At 37.5% G+C, this 24,364-nt stretch overlaps 1 protein-coding gene across 1 annotated transcript; it reads right to left on the bottom strand.

Annotated features, from left to right (window-relative positions):
• Window positions 1–211: 211 nt before the first annotated feature.
• On the bottom strand, window positions 212–24,364 carry LOC121865806 (tRNA (cytosine(34)-C(5))-methyltransferase-like). Its single transcript, XM_042365369.1, has 13 exons — window positions 24,154–24,364; window positions 20,491–20,568; window positions 19,671–19,906; window positions 18,413–18,590; window positions 14,773–15,007; window positions 14,470–14,599; window positions 12,222–12,399; window positions 11,872–12,026; window positions 6,288–6,441; window positions 5,774–5,995; window positions 2,612–2,689; window positions 2,324–2,474; window positions 212–1,300 (listed from the first exon to the last, which is right to left on the bottom strand). The coding sequence occupies exons 1-13, from the start codon at window positions 24,205–24,207 to the stop codon at window positions 951–953; spliced, it is 2,199 nt and encodes a 732-aa protein (XP_042221303.1). The 5' UTR covers window positions 24,208–24,364; the 3' UTR covers window positions 212–950.

Here is a 24,364-nt window from a genome sequence, read left to right as displayed (position 1 = left end):
AATTTCATTTTTTGCAGGGTAGACAAAAATGACAAAAATTCATTATGTAATATTTCCCCAAAAGTCTATAATCTACTTCCCCAAAAAGTAGATAATCTATTTTTCGGGAAAGTAGATAACCAACTTTCCCGGAAAGTAGATATTTCCCATTTTCTATGATACAAGTCAATAAAACAAGTGCACAGTCACTTAAGGAAAATTATGCAAATACTTTTGTAATACATTTACTGCATCTGTGTCAAACAATAATGAAGCATTTAACTTAATACAAAACAAGGATATTAAACTCCATGTATCAACCTAAGTTAAGTGTAAATAGTGAATCGGTCTTCCAGTTGATAATCCCCAGCAATTTTCTCTGAATTACATTTTTTGTCACCTTTCACTCACTAACCATTTTATCCACCAACTATCCACTCTTTCAATCTTCTTTACTAATTGGGGTGAAAAAGGTGCAGGTGCACTGAACTTCAATCACATAAATATAAGAAAGCTGTGTATAAAATGTAATAAAAATCTAGAAAATGGAGTATTTCATATGATGCTTTTTTGTCACTTCAACCACAATTTTTTTTTTAGAAAGGAAACATTACTTTATACATTCATTTCATAATTAAAATATTCTTTTTAGCATTATTACTCAAAACTGACTATTTCAATATTAAAATGGCTAAATCCCTTCTTTACCACAAACTAAAACTAGTGTTACGTGCATAACACTACAGTGTCCAATAGTGCTACGTGCATAACACTACAGTGTCCAATAGTGTTACGTGCATAACACTACAGTGTCCAACAATGTCACTTGTTTCAGTATGCTGTAATGAAGAATCTAATGAATATAATGTAGAGCACATCTTAAAAATTATTCAAACATTGTCAGTTTACCAAAAATTATATACAATAGTACAATTAAAATCCAAGTTCTGGTTTCTTTAACTGCACTTTTCTCATTTACATTCTATACTTCCAGATCCATTTGCATCAACCTTTTCAATAATGCTATTTTCACCTATTACTTCAGCAGTGTCCTCTATACTTTGTCCATTCTCACCATCACTTTCAACAGTTTTATTACTTGCAATAGATACATCTTCCTCACTATTGTTCTTGGCTTCTAGGTCTCTCTGCTCTGCAAATTTATTTTTCTCATACTTGGACGTGTCAGCTCCCAGCAGTCTGAGATAATGGATACGGTCATTCTTAGCCACATATGCACGCACTGATTTGTTTCCCTTCCAGCCAACCAGTTCAATGGTCATGTCATTTCCTTTGTATAAGAAAGCAATAGCACCTGTACCTGAAAAGTCAAGAAAAATATAAATATACTGTACAATGTGTACACTGTTACTCATTAAGGACCCAGTCAAAAAATTGTAAATCTGGTAATTAATCTAGTTAATACTGTTGAATAAACTTCAGTAGTTAGCCTCTACACATTGCTAAATACCCACCACCCATAAGTATTTTTTCACCCTCAAATAAGACAGTGAACCCCTACACCCCGGTTGACGTTCCGAAATGCCCAGCGCGGGTTATCGGGTTGACTATTTGCGTGGCACGCCATAAGCTCGGCCACAGGGAAGCTTCCTGAATGTAAGTACCTACTTGTGTTTGTTTCATTTTCATTGTTTGTCCATTTTATCATGTTGTATCAAAGTAATATTGCTAAAAGTAGTGCAGTTGTGTTGTAGTGTAGTACTGTATTACTGGAAAATAATGCTATGATTATGTTATAAATGTATTTATTTGTGGAACTATTATTCTGATAATTATTTATATGAATTACTTGCTCTCCCAAACACAAAGACAGCCAGACAGCCTGGCAACAGACTGCGTATGTAGCCGAGCACTTTTATGAAAAATATTGTAAATAAATATTATAAATTAATTATTTATAGGAAATAAGTATTATGATCGGTAAATATATGCATTACTGGCCATCCTGGACACAAAGGCAAGCAGAAAATGGCTGCTAAGTGCATAGTGACCACGAGCGTTAGCCATCAAAACAACACTGTCCCCTTTTCTCCCTCGCCACTGCTGCCCCGGGGAAGTTTCTAGAGGGTCAATATATAGTTTTTCTTACTTCTCTTTTATTGTTTTATTATTTAAAAAGGTTAAAAATTATTTTTGGAAAAATAGATTTTTCTCAATTTACCCCGAGTGGGGGATACAGCCAGCGGCACCCTAGCCCGGGGCGTAGGGGTTAAAAATATTAATTTACAATAGTAACAAGAATTTAATTCCCCCAAAAGCTCTAACCCAATACAGTGCCTTAGTATTTCTAAACAATGCAAGTAGATAGACAAGTGTTACTTACAGAGACCTGCACACTGTTCCTGTGTTGTAGGATCTAGTGTCACAATTTCTGGTGGCATTTCCATATCATCATTCTGTAGCATTATCACCAGGTCATTTCCAGTCACAGAGATCTTACGGTTTGTGATGAGCGGCAACAACACTTGGGAACCCTGCAAAAGAGGAAAAAAAGAATGTTCTATTGAGATTTGTGGTCTTTCTCATACAGGCATGTTCAACACTTCAAAGGTCATTTGAAAATAATAACAATTAAAATAATCAAAACAAGCAAGGAATCCAACTGACTTACATCCTGAGCTAACCTGAAGTCACAAGGTGCACCTTTGTTGTCACTTCTCACCAAAACTTTGACACCAGTGTTGATGATCTGCAAGTGTAAATATCTATTTATTAGGTACGGTATATATTTACGAGGGAGTCTTGGAACAAACTGTATTGATATATGGTACAGGTATTCGCTTACCAGGTTATCTTGTTTCATGTTTGGTGAACTTCTCATAAATTAACAGAATGTTTATTTCCCCTAAAGAAACACTTTGGCTAATACTGTATATGTGAAATAATATAAGAGAGATTTGCTGTTTTTTCAACAGATTGTTTAAAAGGGTGATATGCTCCAAGTTATGAAACATAATCACCTCATAAAATCACAAAATTCTTTATACAGTAATTTCTATTCAACATTTCTCACCACTACTACTACATAATTACATAAGCCAGATACAGTGGTCCCTAGGCTAACTAACACAATTCGTTCCAGAGGGTAATTGGTTCCAGCTCACCGAAAATTACATACAAAGTAAAAAATAAATAAATAAAAAAAAATATAAAAAAAATGCAGTAACGTACACTTACTTTGAGGTGTGTATGTAGAAGGCTCCTGGTTGATGATGCTGATGTGAATTTGAAGTGGGAGGTGGAAAAGGGAGAAGAGAAGGAAGTGGGGGTGGAGGAGAAGCATTTTACTGCTTCTTGGAAGGCGAGTCACCTTCCATAATAATGTCAGGAACCTCTGGACTGACAGATTCTCCAACAGGAATATCCTCTCTCCTTTTTGAAGTGGAAGGCTGAGGGGTAGCATCTTTCTCCCGCTGCCTTTTAGAGAAGAAACTGTCAATTTTTGGTTGTGGGGCATTTCTCCTCATCATCAACTGATTTTTGAAGGAGACCACTTTGTCCTCAACATTACACAAAATAGGTTCTGTTGTTTCCACATCTGGGTGCCTTGAAGCCAGTTTCCTGAACATCTCCCAGTAGTGAACAACATCTTTTAAATCGGAAGAGGACATATGGTCATCACTTTCCCTTTCCTCCTCACCACTGTCAGCTTCCAACATCTCATCCAGTTGCTTCAAGTCTTCAGGAGTAAGTTCCTGCTCATGAGACATCACAAGCTCTTCCACATCATCCTCCTCCACTTCGAGTCCCATTAAATGACCAATGGACACAATCTCCTTGTCCAGCTCTGTTTCTTCCTCAAATCCCTCAAAATCATGGACTGCTGATGGCCACAGTGCATTCCATGCAGAATTCAGAGATCGAATGGAGACTTCTTGCCATGACACAAACAATTTTACAGCTTCCAGGATGTTGTATTGCATCTTCCAGAACTGTGACAGTGTTAGATCAGGATCAGTAGAAGTTGCCTGATGACACCTTCTGAACATTTTCTTCATGTACAGCTTCTTGAAGTTGATTACATTCTGGTCCATTGGCTGCATAATTTATGTAGTGTTGGGAGGCAAAACCAACACTTTGACAAAGTCAAATTGAGCCTCCAAAGTGCTGGCAAGTTCAGGGTCATGACCAGGGGCATTATCCAGAAGGAGAAGAGCCTTTAAAGGGAGTTTATTGGTGGTTAGGTAGCTCTTCACAGAAGGGCAAAACAACTCAACAGCCCATTCATTAAAGAGCTGTCTTGTTACCCATGCCTTACAGTTGGACTTCCAATAAATTCCAAGTTGTCCTCTTACCACCTTTTGTCGCTTGAACACCCTGGGGTTTTCAGAGTGGTAGACAAGCATAGGCTTCAGTCGGAAATCCCCTGAAACACTGGCACCACGCAATAGAGTGAGACGGTCCTTCATGGGTTTATGCCCAGGTAAAGAGGCTTTATCTCTGGTGATGAATGTTCTTTTGGGCCCGGTTTCATCCACATTGAACACTTGCTGTGGAAGATAATTTTCTTCATCCACCAGTTCCTTAAACTCCACTACAAATTTTGCTGCTCCTTCTTTATCTGCACTGGCAGCTTCACCATGCCTAACAACACTAAAAATGTCACTTCTTTTCTTAAATTTCTCGAACCAGCTGGCCCTAAACTCTTCAAACTCAGTATCAGAAGAACTAGGTTGCTCTTCCTTCAAATATTTGTAAATTTCCCTGGCTCTTTCACAAATAAATTCAGTAGAAACTGAATCTCCTTTCATTTGTTTTTCCCTAATCGAAATAAGAAGTAACCTCTCTGTTTCTGCTATTAATGATCTACCTTTAAACACTCTGGTAGATTTGTCTCTCACTTTCACTTCTTTGAACTTGTCTTTCTGTGCAAGAATTGTCGACACAGTTGATGCCAACATGCCATATTCTTTACTAAGCACATTTGTTCTAATGCCTTCTTCATGTTTCTTAATGATCTCCTGTTTCACTTGAATTGAAATTGCCTTTCTAGATTTCTTTGGACCCATGCTGGATTCAATATAGTAATTTCACCACTAAAATTTTAAGTTCACTAGCTATAATTGAAGATTATTTTATTTAAATCAACACTGCACTGTGCTATATATTATCAATATGTTAAATAAATTTCAGAATGACCAATGATTGTACTGTAAAAACGTAAAAATACTCTTGTGTTCACGAAACCCACAAGCAAGATTATTCCTCCACTGAACAGACACAAACAGATGCCTTGGTGGGTGAGTGAAGTGGCTGATGGGCACACCAAAAACTAGTTCCCTGTACTGCAATTACGTTAAATAAGTGTTAAAATGACTAATAATTTTTATATAAAACTTGGAAAAATATTGAATAGCACAACCTTCTTGATAACTACTCCAAGGGAAATTAATGTAAGCCCTAGAACCGATTACTGTATTGACGGACTAATCTACCAGCCGATGAGCAAGCCAAAATATGTTGACATGTTTTTGTAAGAATTTCGTAAATCAAATTTTTGTTCGTTAACCGAATTGACGATTTTTATGGAAAGTAATTCATTAACCGAAGCGTTCATTAACCGAGGGACCACTGTAAACAATACCTCTAATACTCCATTTTCACATTTTTCAAAATTACAATTAATTAATCTGTTTTCACCATATGCCACTAATATGCTCTTTATGCAAGCTGGTGTATGCGAGATATCAAAATTTTCTCTTTTTGACTTAGAAGATCTCAAAATATTATCTCCCTGATTTACAATTCTCAAACAGTTCTCTTTCCAACTTGCCTTAATGTGGTCTTGATTCTGAGCAACGATGTCCTTGATGAGACTGTTAGTGAAGTAGATATTCCGTTTCTTTCCTTCCTTGGTCCGACTCAGAAAAAGGCCGGCACCCACCTCTTTGCGGACACCATAAAAGGCATCAATTCCAGGCCAGACAACCTCGTCTTCCTCGAAGTAATAGTAAGGCTCCTCTTTGAAACCTTGCCGTCGCTTTTTTTTTGGAGGCTGTTGGCAAGAAAAGCTTAAATGTAAAAACAAATCAATTCTTACATTGGATTGCACTGACGCATCATAAAAGAGGAACATTATACAAAAAATCAGTCATGGAAGTTAGAAAGAATGAATGACTACAAATGAAGGCAATATTTGATGCTCTTGGTTCCAGACTTCCTACATTATTAGAAGATTAGAACTTAAAAGAAAAAATTCAAGTCCAAACACATACATATGATGTAGAAAATGAACTTACAGAGGATTATGCAATGAAATAACAGAGAAAGGCAGAAATAATTCCTACCTGTCTGATGCGCTGAGTGTTTGTTGCCAACTGGTTCTGATCTACTGGCTGGTCCTTCTCAAAGTAGATCTTCTCACCAGGTAGAGCTTTGACCTTTTCCAGCACTGCTACAAAGAAACCTCCAGTGTCTTGGTGATGGGGCAGGATTCTTACACTATGGAATACAACATGAAGAAATCTGACAACTATATGCATAAACAAGGTGACTCAGTAATTATGGTAATAGAGTACATACAGTAAAAGCTCGATAAATCAGACTAATTGGGGCAGACACCAGTCCGAAAAATGAGAAAGTCTGGAAAAGAGTGAATTTATGGCGGGGGGGCGGGGGTGATAACACTGCTTATCTGAACTATTTAAAGCAAATCAGTCGTTATGTTATTAATGCACTTCAACAACTAAGGTCTTTAAGTGTATAACACGGTTATTAAAACACTATTACATCAACAATAACAAAAATATGAAGCAGAACTCTCTGGGTTGAAAATGATACTTAAGTCTGGTTGTTAAAAACTGTTTTCACCGAGATGATTGTTATTTACTGTTAAGTGTTATATGTCAGTAACCACAGAATTTGTCTTATGAATAAAGGTACTGGGGAGGGGATAGCGCAGGTGGGTGGCTCCCTCTCCCAAGGTCCCTTTACACATCTTTATGCACTGTCACCATAATTCTCTTATAATTTAGGTTCATTTGGTGCCAGGTTGATATAATATCATGCGAAGAAAACACCATCTTTCATGAAAAGAGAATCCCACTCAACACCAATGGTCGAACAGCTGATCGGGCTTAGCTCCTTCACCACTCTTGCTTACCCCAACATCTGTCTTCAACATTTAGTCAACTAGTACAGTACAGTACAGTAGTATATTTATCACCACTTTATAAATACTCCTGTAGTGTATTTATCATCACTTAATAAGTAATATTGTTGTGTACACTATTATGCATCTGAATATACCCTGGTTTATTCATTAATCAGTTGTCTATGTGTACAAGTAGCCAAATTGAGTCATCATAAAATACTCAAAGGTAGTACAGGTTGTACCTCTCTAGTCCGGCTTTCTGTGGTCCGGAAACTCCCGTGGTCCGGAACGATTTTAGTTTGTCCAATAGTAGGTAGATAGGCAGCTCTTTTTTTTTTCTTTTTTCTTTTTATCTGAATTATTATTATTACAGGAGTATTAAATTTTTGCCCCTCAGGCCCCAATGTGGGTCAGTGACCCACATTCGGCTGCGCTCTCTCTCTCTCTGCTTGTCTATACTGTACAGAGTACAACATTTAACCCTTCAATATATATGAGCAGTAAATAAGTGTTGCTTTCATATTCTTATGTAGAGTAATGACATAATGACGATATGTTTTCACATGTGCGCACTTACATACGCGCAGTCTCACTTTTCTTTTTACCATTAAATAACATTACAGGTACTTCAAACAACCATATTAATTTTTTTACATTAATTTTACTACAGCTACAATCAGGGTCTTATTTTCTTCAGTTCTATATGTAGAACCAATCAGTCACTGGTTTTGTAAGCTTTAACATAGACAATGCCGGCAGCCGTCTCGTCTCATCGTGTGTTTTAATATTCCACGTATTATTAATAAATTGTATTGTTAATTTTGCAAAAACAAACATTAATTCAATAAAAACAAATTCAGAAACATTAATTAAAATATATATGAACAGTAAATAAGTGTTGCTTTCATATTCTTATGTAAAGTAATGACGATATGTTTTCACGTGTGCGCACTTACATACGCAATCTCTCTTTTTTCTTTACCATTATCGTTAGCTACTTCTATTGTTCCATTTATTAACATTAAATAACATTACTTAATACAACCATATTAATTTTACTACAGCTACAACCAAGGTCTTATTTTCTTCAGTTTTATATGTAGAACCAGTCAGTCACTGGTTTTGTAATGAACGAAAACAATGCTGTGTCATTTCCTCGTGTTTTAATATTCTACGTATTATTAATGAATTGTATTCCTCATTTTGCACACACAAACATTAATTCAATCAAAAAGACTTTCAGTTGTAAAAAATAATGAATCTTTTGTACATAAGAGAAATGACGCTGTTTACACGATTGTGCACGTCGTCTGAACGTTGGTGGGCCGTTCAAACCCGTCGAAATTCGAGTTTCCGCCGTCAAAATTTTTAAATGTGTTGTTTTTTGTGTGTTCAAATAGAAAACATCGAATTAAAAACTCGCGAAATTTGAGAAGCTACTGTACGACATTTAACCCTTCAATATGTCTTCAAAGAGACCCTGAAGCAGAGAAAGTGGTGCTAGTGCTTCCAAGCCAAGTCACTATCTATCCAGGAAAAGGGTGAATTTCCATGGTCTGGCACCGGTCAGGTCTCGAGGTTGCCGGACTAGAGATGCACAACCTGTATATGTTATTAGGAAGGTATGTTTATATCAAATACAATACCTGTACAGTGTGTTATAGTGACCCTGTTGTAAGATGGTTTGCTGAAAGCTCTCCCACGAACGCATCCTGAGTGAATACCATCTGATACAGCTTATCCTTCTATTTTCAAGTCATTACAAATTACATATTGTATTTTTCTCTATTATTGAAGATGTTATATTAATCATGATGAACCATGAACCAAAAGAGGCCAATCATATGAGAATAAAATACTAAATCAATAAATAAATTTGATGAATGCGGCAACACCTGATCAGCCCCAGTCTGCTTATATACTCAGTGTCTTAGTTCTCAGTAGGCCAATAGCAAATCTGATTAGATCACTGTACAGTATTTTGTGAGCAAGTGTTGTTCTTTTCATACGATTTTTTTAAATCTTCCCTATTTCTTTTAATATTTCTGGATTTCTGGTGACCAGAGCACCTCATAGAGTCCAGAAAAGCGATTCCCAATATACAGTATTGAAGTCCAATTTATCAAAGTTTTACTGCACACGTAAATCTTCCTATCTCCCGTTGACATTTTTTTCCCACGTTACAGGTTGTACCTCTCTAGTCCGGCAACCTCGGGACCTGACCAGTGCCGGACCATGGAAATTCACCCTTTTCCTGGGTAGATACAGTAGTGACTTGTGCTTAAGCTTGGAAGCACTAGCACCACTTTCACTGCTTCGTGGTCTCTTTGAAGACATATTGAAGGGTTAAATGTTGTACAGTAGGTTCTCAAATTTTGCGAGTTTTTAATTCAACATTTTTTATTTGGAAAAAAAACCCACTACACAATTTAAAATTTCGACGGGTTTGAGCGGCCTGCCAACGTTCAGACGTGCACAATCGTGTAAACAACGTCATTTTTCTTATGTACATAAAGACTCATTGTTGTTTATTACTTAATTTCTTTTTGATTGAATTAATGTTTTGCGTGCAAAATGAACAATACAATTCATTAATATAATTTTTGGAATATTAAAACACACGAGGAGACGAGACGGCATTGTTTTCGTTAATGTTTACAAAACCAGTGACCAGTTGGTTCTACATATAAAACTGAAGAATATAAGACCCTGGTTGTAGCTGTAGTAAAATTAATGTAAAAAAAATTAATATGGTTGTTTGAAGTAATGTTATTTAATGTTAATAAATGTAACAATATAAGTAGCTAACCATTAATGGTAAAGAAAAAAGTGAGATCGCATATGTAAGTGCGCACGTGAAAACATATCTTCATTACTCTACATAAGAATATGAAAATAACACTTATTTACTGTTCTGTTCATATATATTTTAATTCATGTTTCTGAATTTAAAACATAAATTCTACCCACCAGTGGTGGTAAAGTTGAAAACATAAGGACAGCCAATGTTGTTGTGTGTGTTTTTACTCGGATGACGAAGTTGCCAAGTCATCAGGTTCAACTCTAGCTGAAGCTGTAGAACATAAAAACCTTTTCTGTGTTGTTTTTAGTTTTTATTTAACTTTATCTGTTATTTTTGTTGGTTTATTAGGATGTTGCTTTATTAGAGGTAGTAATTCGCCAAAAAAGTAGGGTAAATAAGGCAAAATTTAGCCAAACATCGAAAGTACCAGACTCAAATTAATTTTCTCCAGGGGCAAACTAAAATCGTTCCGGACCACACAATGCCGGACTAGAGAGGTATGTAAAGATTGAATATCAGACCAAAGCTTACAGCCCAGAAGTATATCACATATAACAGCAAGTACACTACAGACCTCGTGGTACCACCACATACCAGGTGGACACACCCCAAGACCCAAGGGACTTGACCTCGCCGGCTAATTACTTGAATTAGCGGGTGACCTCACCTGACCAAGACACCTGGTCATGACCACACCTGAACACGCTGTCCAGATCTAACCAGTTTAGTGATAATTGGTTAGAGGTCAAAAGCCGGCTGGGCCGACCCCATATAAAGGCCCTACAGTCCCGTCCACGGGCATTCTCATTCTGATTCTGGTTGTCATTTGAAAATTCTGAGGAGACGCTCATTACTCTGGAGATTCTGAGTCACGCTCGTCCTCTCCCCAGGTCGGGGAGACTCCCCGACGTCACCAGCTAAGCAGAAGCCTCCCATAGGAGGCAGCCCAGCCTAGCAACCACTGGGCCTACGTCAGGGTACACGTGAGTCATTGTCAGAACGATTCCTAGGGTGAGTTACCTACTGTGGGAAGTGAATTCATTCATGTTGTGTCCGAGAAGTCAGTGTCGAGTAACGTAAGACGTAATGTGTTAGTCCCCCGATATAATATGATATTGATGTGTCCATGTCACTGAGTGAATTTATAAATAGTTGTATCGAAGAGGTGTTTGAGAAGTTGTCCCTTGAGAAGAATAGATATGTGTATTGACGTAGAAGATAAGAGTGTTGACGCAGAGTAAATAACATCACAGCCACGCTACCAACCTTCCTATCTTTACATTCCTACTCTCTATACTTCCTACTTATATGTAATCCTCTTCTCTTGGGAGCTTGTCTCATTATAGGTACAACCTGTTTTAAAGTAATATTGTATCATGTTATTAACCCTTTTGCTGCGTTTCCCGCACTTGCCATTTTATTCTGGCTACCGCCAGATGATTTTATTCAGCTTCGGGTAACCTCCCGCAGCCAAATGGTTAACATAGTCAGACAGTATGTTTGTTTGAAAACAGATTAGGCATGATTTGATCTATGACCCTGCACTACATACTGTAGTAACATATAACAAATTAATGGCTGTGTCATGGTCTTGAGACAAATAAATGTGAACTGTATGAACAAGATGTTTTATGTGTTGACACTGTAGGTGGTAGGGAGGTGGAGCAGGATGACCAACTGTTCTGATAGTTTCATTTAAATGATCTACACCACATTTAATACTCCCTGAATCTCTAAGAAGGAAATGTTACATCCAAAAATAGGTGAACCAACGCCCGTTTATTGAGCACCTTTGACTTAGAATGACTAAAATATTTCACCAATGCTTGGTTTTTGAAACTTGTGGCCACAGTAACATGTGGTGACCCTGGTATTACAAGGTATCACTGGGCATGTAGCAGGTTCATTTTCCCCAATTGTACACAAAAAAAATTAAGGGAGTTACCCACAAAAAATTATGGTCATCATCACATACCATTTATGAAGATCAAGTTTTTCTCTACTCTCAGGAGTGGGTGGAAAGAGGTGCTTGTTGAAGAGATTTGTGTTCTTGGCAGGTATTTCCTCAACAGACTTTACGACCTCCATTTCTCGATTAATGAGCGTCCAGTCCTCTAGACCCGGCATAATCTGCAACAAAATGAATGCAATTATTTTTACTGGTGTAATATTTTCAAATTTAGTTTTTTAGGATTTTCACACTTCACTTCACTTCTTTTGTACAAACCATAGTATTTAATAAGAGTATCTCATTGAATGACAGAAATGAGTAAAGGGATACACGTTACTGAACTACATAAATAAAACCTCACAGTCATTATGTACCTTTAGTCCTGGTAACTGACTTGATACATCGACCAACTGCACAGAACCATCAGCCTCAATGAGCAGCCTCTGGATGACAGCTTCATCTTCCAGAGGATTGAGGGAGCAAGTTGAGTAAACAAGACGTCCACCAACAGCCAGCATCTCCAGCCCCCGGCGAGCTATCCTCAACTGTAATCTGACAAGGCATTTGGATAAAGACTTTCAGAAAATGCATCTCTAACATTTCCAAAGCAATACAGTAAGATGAAGTCATCATATGGATAACTAATAGATGCTTCACAAATAATCAAATTAAGTACAGATGTTTACTGTATATTGTCTATGACCATTCCTGTTGTATGCACAATCACAAACACAAAGTCCCGTCGCCTCTCCTACTCCTCCATGAATCCCGAGATTCAGACTCATGAACTCTAAGCAAGAGACACTGATATATTATTCTGCCCAAAAATGCCTCGCATTCATAAGTCTGAATCTCGGGATTCATGGAGCAGCAGGGGAGGTGACAGGACTTTTGTTCATGACAGTACAATAGGGAGGCTAATGAAGCACTAATGTTTCTGTATACTGCACAGTATTACTTATTATTCATTTAAGATCATGCACGCATGCACACTTACTTGACTTAGAAACAACCAATTTCTTCCTAAAATTGTTTTCATAAACTTCCTTTTACTGAAATAATAATAATAAGGGCATGATATTTATAATACAGGTTGTACCTCTCTAGTCCGGCTTTCTGTGGTCCGGAAACTCCCGTGGTCCGGAACGATTTTAGTTTGTCCAATAGGTAGATAGGCATTTTTTTTTTTTTACTTATCTGAATTATTATTATTATTATTATTATTACAGGAGTATTAAATTGTTGCCCCTCAGGCCCCAATGTGGGTCAGTGACCTATGCCCGGGTGGGCTAATCCCCGTAAAAAAAAAACAACAAAGCCGCGGGAAATTAAGGGTTTGTTTACATCCGGTAGTTCGGCTGCTCTCTCTCTCTCTCTCTCTCTCTCTGCTTGTCTATACAGAGTACAACATTTAACCCTTCAATATATATGAGCAGTAAATAAGTGTTGCTTTCATATTCTTATGTAGAGTAATGACGATATGTTTTCACATGTGCGCACTTACATACGCGCAGTCTCACTTTTTTTTACCATTAATGGTGAGCTACTTATATTGTTCCATTTATTAACATTAAATAACATAACAGGTACTTCAAACAACCATATTATTTTTTTTTACATTAATTTTACTACAGCTACAATCAGGGTCTTATTTTCTTCAGTTCTATATGTAGAACTAATCAGTCACTGGTTTTGTAAGCTTTAACATAAACAATGCCGGCAGCCGTCTCGTCTTCTAGTGTGTTTTAATATTCCACGTATTATTAATAAATTGTATTGTTAATTTTGCACGCACAAACATTAATTCAATAAAAACAAATTCAGAAACATTAATTAAAATATATATATGAACAGTAAATAAATGTTGCTTTCATATTCTTATGTAAAGTAATGACGATATGTTTTCACGTGTACGCACTTACTGTTCATACATTGGCGTTCCCAATCGTCTCGCTTTATTTCTTTACCATTAGCGGTTAGCTACTTCTAGTGTTCCATTTATTAACATTAAATAACATTACTTAAAACAAACATATTAATTTTACTACAGCTACAACCAAGGTCTTATTTTCTTCAGTTTTATATGTAGAACCAGTCAGTCACTGGTTTTGTAATGAACGAAAACAATGCTGTGTCATTTCCTCGTGTGTTTTAATATTCTACATATTATTAATGAATTGTATTGCTCATTTTGCACACATAAACATTAATTCAATAAAAAAGACATTCAGTAATAAACAATAATGAATCTTTTGTACATAAGAGAAATGACGCTGTTTACACGATTATGCACGTCGTCTGCACGTTCGCGGGCCGTTCAAACCCGTCGAAATTCAAGTTTCCGCCGTAAAATTTTTTATTTTTTGTGTTCCAATAAAATACGTTGAATTAAAAACTAGAGAAATTTGAAAAGCTACTATACGACATTTAACCCTTCAATATGTCTTTAAAGAGACCATGATGCAGAGAAAGTGGTGCTAGTGCTTCCAAGCATAAGCACAAGTCACTATCTATCCAGGAAAGGGGTGAATTTCCATGGTCCGGCACCGGTCAGGTCCCGAGGTTGCCGGACTAGAGAGGTACAACCTGTATTATTTTAAACAGAGCTTTTCAGAAACTTACCCGTGAAGATTTGCTCCATTCACAGGATTCCATTTGGCCCATACATCAAAATTTTTGCGCATGGTGCCGTCCCCTGAGCACGGGACATCACAGAGTATCCGGTCAAATTTTATGGGCCCCACACTACCATCTGAAATGATGAGCCATAGCCTCTTGACAACTTCCAAAGTAACTATCATTCTGTTGTTATAACAATACTGTATAATCTTACTAACAAAACATAATTAACAAAGGAAGAAGAAACAGTCAAATCTTAACAAGTCTAACTCAAAATGGACATTTCAAAGCAGTGTGTTTGATTACCATTTCGTGTATGGTGGATATTTGGCATAAAAGCAGCATCATGATTAGTGATCATTATTGCAGGGCTCTGTAGACGTTTGGCCTGATGTGTCAACATGTAACAGCGGCGATTATCAGCATCATTGGCAACCACAATCCCTGGAGGTATGGTTGCTGATAATTCCTCCTCAGCGCTATGAAGAAACTCAATGAGCTGGGCCGTTTTGCTTCCTGGTGCAGCACACATATCCAGAACCTGTTAACAAATTGATGTGTAAACAATTAGTTTTCCCCCTTTATCTCCAGATCTATGTACAGCACCTCTTTACCTACATTAAGGCATGGGTCCACTTGGGAGCAGACTCTTGATAGTTACTGTCAATATTTCTCTCCTTGTGTGTGTCCACACGAGAGAAAATTTCTGCCAGTTAGAGCTTTCGAAAGGAGAGTACACTCAGTGGTGTGTCCACCCAAACTAGAGCTCTCAATCAGTTGGGAGCAATGGCTACAAAATGAGACAGGAAGCTTGTTGCAGTTATAGTCCCTGTCATTCTTCATTTTACTACTGCATGCTTATTCACTAGGGTGGCTAGGCTTAATGCAGCTCACTGTCCAACTCAACATATTAATATTTACACATACTGTACATAATATATTAGGTTAAAAATAAATATTTATATGATTTTGTGCACTATTATTTAATCTCTTACCAAATTAGATGTTGAGGGGCTTCGCTGCAAGACATGGCTGTGGGAATTTTAGAGCTGAAAAGTACACCCAATTACTTGTGTAGACTTCATCGGTGCTACTTCCACTCTTCTTTTTTTTTAATCGTTTTAAGTTCGTGCAAAACCTTTAAAATATTTTATATAATAGGCCTATATTTAAGTGTGGTAAATAGTGCATTGGTACTTTTAATAAAGTAAATAAATTTTTTTTCATGAATAGTAAAGAAAAAAAAACTTTGGCTTTAAACAGTACAGGTATTTCTGTTTTTGGTTCAGCCATTAACAATTATGATACCGCAATTTGAATAACAAATATACATTAAGTCCACGCTTAACATCATCTCGCTTAACGTTGTTTCGGTACTACGTCGCTAAACTTTAGAGACCAAAAATTCATTTAACATCCGGATGATCCCATATTACGTCGTTTTGCATCATCACGGACTACTTTCTACCACGCATCACCCTCTCTCGTCTGGTCGAGCTACGCTCTCTCGGCTCGGTGCAGAGTCTCAGTGACTCACCACACTCCTCCTCCCCTCCGCCTCCTCTGCTTCACTACCCACCACACTCTCGCTCTACCACCTCCGCCCATCGGTGAGTACCAATACAAACTTAGTAGTTGTATAAGTATTCACTATTTTCTATAGATATGGCAATGATTTTCTGTATATGTTAGGTATTTCATGGGGCAAAGGGAGGCTTAGGAATGTAACTCCAGTATTTTATCTATTTCTTATGGGGAAAATTGATCCGCTTAACTTTGTTTCGTATAACTTCACAATTTTAGGAACCCCCGACGTTAAGCGAAGACTTACTGTACAGGTAACTCGTATTTTACATGCGTTTGATTTAAGCGTTTTTGGAATAACGCGATTGTTCAATATTACCAAAAGCTAATTTACGTGCACCTTTTTTTTTTAAATAACGTGCTCAAAACAGTTTAAATTTGCCGCGCGTATTCACCTGGCAGTGGAGTCGCGTGTGATGCCTGGTGAGGTGCTTGTAAGTTATTACTATAAAGTATCAGTCATATCAACATCAACAATTTTAATATTATTAATATTAATAATAATAATTATTATAATAATGTAATAATAAACTTTATTACTACTCTAATGATGAAGATAATGATGATAATGAAGTATTCTGTACAACAACTGTGATGACGTCCTTCCTAACCTAACCAGCACTACTTTTTCTCTGTGCTCTCATTTGCATTGTGTTGTTATCACGTACCTTTTCAGTGTTAAACACTGTTTTCCCCATTGAGCATGCCTAGAAAAACGTCCATCTGCCTCTTCTGAGGCGCCTGAAGCTAAAAAGGCACGAAAAATAATCGCAATGGGCGTGAAATTAAATGTGATCACCCACCTTCAGAGATGAAAGCGTGTGTCGGAGGTTGGCCACATGCTTGGTTTAAGTGAGAGTACTGTTCGTACCCTGTGTGGTATATGATGGTTCCCGTAACCTGTACCATTTACATGTATTCTTATGGGAAAATTATGTTTAATTTACGCATTTTTTAATTAAGCGGTAGTTTTCATGAATGTAACCCCTCGTAAAACGAGAGGTGCGTGTACTGTGCTCGGCTTCTTAAATTGTGGAGTTTTTGAAGAATTAATGACTTCGTAACATTAATTTTCTTGCTTATGTCAGGTATGATTTTGGATTTCTTTTCTCTGTTGCAGTAGTTTTCTCCCGAGTCCAGTAAGCCATGTTTCACCTTCCGAAAGCACTGTCAGACTGCAAACTTGGTTCGTGTAGCCGAGAATTACCGTGAGAGCTTCGGGCTAGCACGTGTCCACATGACAGCAAACTCGCAGTAGCTGTCTGACAGTAGATATGAACTATCTGACAATTACTCTCAGAACTAAATCCACTTGATAGGAATGCTGTCGACAGCACTTTACTCTCAAGTGGACACGTGCCTGTAGCTATATCCTATAGTGGTCCCTCGGTTAACGAACACAATCCGTTCCAGCAGGTTGTTCGTTAACCGAAAAATTCGTTAACCGAAACCATTGTTTCAATGGGTTTTTGGGTAATTGGTTCCAGCTCACCGAAAATTGCCTAAATTCAACAAAAATGGTAGAAAAGTTCACTTACTTTGAGGTGTGTATGTAGAAGGCTCCTGGATGATGATGATGATGATGGGAATTAGAATGGGGGTGGAGGAGAAGGAAGAAGAGAAGGCATTGGGGTGGAAGAGAAGTCACCCCATGGCACCATTTCACCCATAAAATTTTAGTTCTCTTGGTGTATTTCAAGATTATTTTCTTTAAATCAACACTGCACTGCATTATATATTGTCAATATGTAAAATATATTTCAAAATGACCAATAATTTGATTGGAAACACAGAAAAAAAGCGTTTAGTTGAAGAGAGTCTCAAGCAAGATGTTACCTCCAGTGAAAACAGAGAGAGACTAACGCCTGTTTGCTGTGTTAAGAGGCTGGATGCCGTGCATTAAACTAGTCACTTTACCTTCAATTATGTTCAATAATTGTTAAAATGACTAAAAAATTGAATATTAAACTTTTAAAATTATTGAATAGTATTAACTTCTTGATATTTACTAAAATAGTAAGGAATTTAAACCCTAGAACCGATTAATGTATTGGCGGACTAATACTAAAGCTGGTTGACCGGCCAGTGCAAGTGAAAACATGTTGAGGTCAGTTCGTAAGAAATTCGTTAACCGAATTTTTGTTCGTTAACCGAATTTAAGAATCTTATGGGAGGCAGTTCGTTAACCGAAATTTCGTTAACCGAGGCATTTGTTAACCGAGGGGCCACTGTATATATAGTATATCACTAACTGAGATAAGATAGCTATACTTCTTTATACTGACTAAAATAAGATAGCCCTACTTCTCCCTATGCAGTGTGTCTTATATAACACTGACTGAGAAACCAGTGCCTACATTACCTTATGATGTGGCTGAACATCTAAGACCAGTGGGGGGATCATGCTGACTGCCTCCTGACGGGAAATGTTGCCAGTCTCAGTTTCTGAGATGAGAAACTGATGTAACTGCCAGTATGCCTCACATCGACGGATATTACGTCGTGTTAAGTTCAGCTGCCATGCCAGGTTATCTGGATACCTGTACAGAAGGATGATGTTATTAGCTCATATCTTTAGTGGTCAGCATCCTAAGACTAAAGAAAGTTTTAAGAGATTTCTTTACCTATTGTAATGTAATGAGGGTGGGAACTACGTGTAGACGGTATACCTGCAGGTAGAAGTTATAGTTGTAGCAACGTAAAGTGAGGAAGGTTTGGTAGTGTGGCCGATTAGTTATTTAACTCTTATTATATATTCTTAGGGGGAATTTTCCAAACACCAACTCTAAGTAAAGCTATATATGTGTTAACTCAATGACACAGACACATTAATAGACCATTATATTTATATTATTATACAATGACTCTCGGACAACAGACATGAAACGGTACACTTCCCACCGTAAGTAACTCACCCTATGGATAGCTCTGACAATGACTCATGTGTGACCTAAGGAAGGCACAGCAGGTGCTGCTGGACTAAGTCTCCTATGGGAGACTCTACTAGCTGAAGACGCAGTGCTGGGGAGGAGCCGATGACCCCTCCCCTGTTACAATAATGATCCGAATGCTAATGTTTTTAGGAGGGAGCTGCAGGGCCTTTATATCGGCGGTCACGAGCCGGAAGACGTCGTCACTAATCTGGCGTTTCTAGTCAGGTGACAGGTGTACTGGCTTCTTGAGTAACACGGTCATAATGCCGGTTTAACTCCGGTACCTTGTCCGTGACCTCTACTGGGTCAGATCTTACTGTCACTGGAGGGTGTGTCCACGTGGGCATCTACTTACTGTTTTATGTGTTGTATTTCTCTAGAGTGTAAGCTAAGGTCTCATAAACAATCATTACAGTAATTTATTACACAGAAACTAGGTAAAAGAACTCTTTAACATGTAGCAGCCTAATTTATTTTGAAAAACTATAAAAGTTTGCCTAAACTTATCATGAGATTGGAAAAATCACTACAATCCATCTAACATTATACAAATTTGTATACTGTACTACACAGTAGGGATTATCCTATATCACATACTTGGGCTTCACTATGTACTAATTATCACCCTCTAGTTTATACTACATAGCAGAGTAATAATTTTTTATTAAATATCAAGGTTATCATTACCATGGTAAACAGACAGGCTTTAGAGGCTTCACTGGCTCCTCTCCAGTATCCAGCTCCTCTTGGGTAAGCTCTGGTGGGACAAGCTGGGAAAGAGGCTCGAAAAACGTTTTTTTCATGACCTGCAGCAAAGCACAAGCCATGTTCTTTGACCCAGTAAGACGGAAGGCAGCTGGGAGATTCTCCTTCATACAGGTTATGAATGCCTCCCATTCCTCCTCTGGGACAATCTTTTGAGCCTAACAAGTGAAGAAAGGGCAAGAAAATGGCTAAAATATTTGATTGTTCTGTAAAATCTGAAATAAACCAGTAGCTTTACCAGCTTTAGTCTGCAGTGTCTAGTCAACATTACAACAATTATTTTACAAATAAGATAGTACATGTACTTTGAAGTAGCTTGAATTAAAGCATAAACCCTGAGAGACAATTTAGGTGATTTCAATTTACACTTTTCCCAATAAACCATAAAAATGCAAACCACCCAAAGAATTTTCTGACATGAAACTAAAATTTTTTTTTTTATTATACAATAACTTTATTGCTGTAGTACCATTTTTAGGTAACTTATCTGCCAAAATACTTAACCATGATGTAGGTTCTGAGGGAGGCTTAACCTCCAGGACCCCACACTAGACCAGAGCCCCTAGACCCAACTGGGGGCCTGAACAACCCATAAACCCTGGGGTCAAACCCTAACCACCCCCCCCCCTCCCAGAAGAGTTAGGAATGTCTTGCTTATTATGTAATTACAGTTTGTAGCATCTTAGCACATTAGGAAGAACTACAAGTAGCTGTCACCTTAATACATTAGCTCAGACATTACCTTATAAAATGTTTCAAAATTTTTATTCTCTCGCACTAGTTCTTCATAATTGGTTGAAGGCCTCTCCTTTTTGGGGCGCTGAAAAGAAAAACAGTACTCAAATATTTATACTGTACTGTATGTACAAAAGGATTTATGTACTTTAACAACGACGTGTAATTGTACCAGATATAGTGGTAAAAGTTAACAAGAACGTAGCCTCTTAATTTTTCATAATTTTCATTTGTGATCTTCACTAATACAGTATGTTTGTTTAAGAGAAAAAAATAGGAAATCCAGTGAGGAAGGAAGAAACTTACTTAAGTAAAGTACAGTACTGTATTAAATCTACTCAGGCATAGTTAAATAACTTCATCTGCTACTGATCACATCACAGGTCAGCTATGGTTTAGGTCACATCATCTGCTATATGGAAGCATCCAGTCTTTGTTTACGTGTCAAGAGACAAACGAAGGTGTTGTCTGGTGTGCTTATTATGACTTGTATTGGACTGAATTCAATCATTTTCTTCTAGAGATGTTGTTTGGATTATAGTAAGCAAATTGAAAGACAATGCAGAGGTTAGAAAGTTAAGTTAGGTAGGTTAGTTAAGATAAGGTCAGGTTCTAATAGATTCGGTGCATTTTTGCTTCCATTTTTGTGTTCAGTATCATGCAAATAGTATCTCCAGAAATTTTGGTTCAATTCCATAAGTTATTTCTGGTGCTAACTGTCACCTCCACTTTTACCAAATTGTCTACAGAAGAATAACAAGGTAGCTACAGTAATACACACCTGTACTAGCAACTTTCTTACTTCATGAAAAGTCCAATAAAACAAAAGAGGAATAAGTTCCTCATAATATAAATTTAAAAAATTTTTCCCTCCTGAAACCCTCATACACAGCCAAGAGATCCAGCACTACATTTTTTGTTTGATCAACAACACAGAGTTCATGGGTTCACTTCACATTACAGTAATTATCTTGGTAAAGGTGGAGCAGATGGCCAACACCAGGAGTTGTTTGATTTTCTAATTTTTCCCACAGATGTTCTTTGGATGATAGTAAGGGCAGGGCGTCCCTAGGGTATGGCAACCAGTGCGACCACCACGGGCCCCGCACTTGTGGGGGGCCCCACGGCCCTTACCTCATCCAACACCAAAATTAGTGACCGAGTAAAGCTGACCTCACCTTATCACCCAGATTCAGGAGACCACCTGAAGGATTTGTGACAGTTAGGCAGTGCATCTGCTGACATGTCATTCTTTACTGTGGTCTCTGTCGAAGAGGAGTGAGGACGCTGACAGCGGTCACCTGTCCTTATTGTCGAAACTCTGAACCTCCAGTTGACTATGATTTGTGTTTTGTGAAATTGCTAATCTATAGGGTGTCCGTAAATGATTACCCTGATTAAAACATGAGAGCATGCTGTTTTTAGGGTAATCATTTATGGACACCCTGTACATTATTTTAATATCATACACTTCCCTCGTTTTTTATTACCGGTATACCATGGCCAGCAGGGATAGAGACAGATACAGAAAATACATCTTAGGTGCAGAGAAAAGGCAGAAGAAAAGGAAGAGAGAAGAAATCGAAGTGTTAATGAAAGATTCCCTAGAAAAATAAGTGCTTTAAAAAAAAAACACCAGAAACTTGTGCTAAAAAAGGACCTGAACAACTATGATGGTGATAATGTGGATCATATTGAAGCTGAGGAAGAGGAGAGTACTGAAAAAATACTAAGGCTTTTAAAATGGACAGTTCTACCTAAGCTAACGGGCGTGCTGATGAAGATCTGTGTGATCCAGCCAACTGGCCACATTTACTGGACACTACGACAATTGATATTTTGGTAGAAAAGGGACCTGTTAAGGTTTCAAGTGAAAATTATGTGTTTCCAAAAAAATGGTGAAAACCAACACTTTTCAGAAGACTTTTACATGCAAAGATTGCCAAATGGGGAAATATATGAAAGATGATGGCTTAGTGTATATACTCCAAGAAGGTTGATGCAACTTTTTGCTTCTGCTGTAAACTGCACAGCAATCAAATTCATAAAGGTGGGGCAAAAACCATAAGTTTCCGACAAAAATGAAGGTCAGATTCGCTGAAAATACACCAAAATACAGTACACTGGAAAATGGGTTAGGGTCATCTCATACCCAAGATTACTTACACCCAATTCAAGAGATAGTCCATTCTTATCAGTATATATACCATGCATTTTAGCTTTATCTATGATTACAAAAGTAGATTATGTAAATCTTGTAGGAAATTGCAGTGAAATAGGGAAATGTAATGCAGGCATCGTGACATCGTCAGGAATTTCGTATTCTGATGTCAACGTCAAGAATGAAATACAGTAGTAATAAGGATATAAAAGAACGAAGTGAGAATATTGGCCAACGCATATACAATTAGTTATATTATTGTATGTTAATGATACTCTGGATAGATTTGTTTAAGTCACGACCACACAGAAAGGGTCCGACTAATTACCCAAATGTACCCAAATGTAGCCAAATATAGCCGGAATGAAGTCAAATAATGGTCCTACATGAATAAATCAGACTGCTAATCACTTCTCGACTAGTATTTGGTGTCAGAAAGTCACAAAAAATTGGAAAACTTACTTTAATCTGAGTTAATAGATCGCGTGCATGTACCGACGGAGCGAGGAATTACCCAAATGTAGTCGCAATGAAGTCAAATAATGGTCCTAGATGAATAAATCGGACTGCCAATCACTTCTCGACAAGTATTTGGTGTCACAAAGTCACAAAAAATTGGTAAACTTAATTTAATCTGAGTTAATAGATCGAGTGCATGTACCTAACCTAACCTCGACTAGTATTTGGTGTCACGAAGTCACAAAAAATTGGTAAACTTAATTTAATCTGAGTTAATAGATCAAGTGCATGTACCTTACCTAACCTAACCTAACCTAACACAACACAACTCGGATTAAATTAAGTTTACCAATTTTTTTTTACTTTATGACACCAAATAATAATCGAGAAGTGATTCACGGCCCGAATTACGCTTGTACGACCATCATTTGACTTCATTGTGGCTACATTTGGCTACATTTGGGTAATTCCTCGCTCCGTCGGTACATGCACGCGATCTATTAACTCAGATTAAAGTAAGTTTTCCAATTTTTTGTGACTTTCTGACACCAAATACTAGTCGAGAAGTGATTAGCAGTCTGATTTATTCATGTAGGACCATTATTTGACTTCATTCCGGCTATATTTGGCTACATTTGGGTAATTAGTCGGACCGCACAGAAACAAGACCAGTATGAGTAACATAATGACTTGATTATGTGTCACCCAATATTCACAGGTACGAGTTGTCCAGCACCCCTGGAAAAACATATTGGTCAACCCCTAGGGACTCATGTCCTTAAGTAAAAATTACCTAGGTTAGGTTAGGTTGGATATCTAAGGTAAATACATTGAGCCAGAATTTCAGGTTCCTAATAGGTGGATGACCCAAATGATAATTTTACCACTTATACCTGGCAGTACTTGAAAGAATTTTATAGAGCTCTTTAAATACCCTAAAAGAGTTAAACATTAAATTTCCACCCTATATTGAGACTGCTACAGTATCAACACAATGACTCTACTGTTTCCATATTTTGTTTAAGATCAACAAGAAGAAACTTATCTCACCTCAACCCGGTTCTCTGCTCCTCTCTTCTTGGACATCTTCCATTTTCTCCCCATAGCTTTAAAGGCCGACGGTAGATATCTAATATTAAGAATAAACAAATTCAACAGATTTAAAGAAAGGAATTAAAATAGAGTACACAGAACATCACAGTAGACAAGAGTCAGTTCACCGCGTGTGTTAATGTTGTTCCTTCTGACAACAACCGCACCA

This window comes from Homarus americanus, unplaced genomic scaffold (genome assembly GCF_018991925.1).
Source record: "Homarus americanus isolate GMGI-L3 unplaced genomic scaffold, GMGI_Hamer_2.0 scaffold21496, whole genome shotgun sequence".
Classification (NCBI taxonomy): Eukaryota; Metazoa; Arthropoda; class Malacostraca; order Decapoda; family Nephropidae; genus Homarus; species Homarus americanus.
Note: the sequence above shows the minus strand (reverse complement) of the source record. Positions and strands in the feature narration are given on the sequence as shown.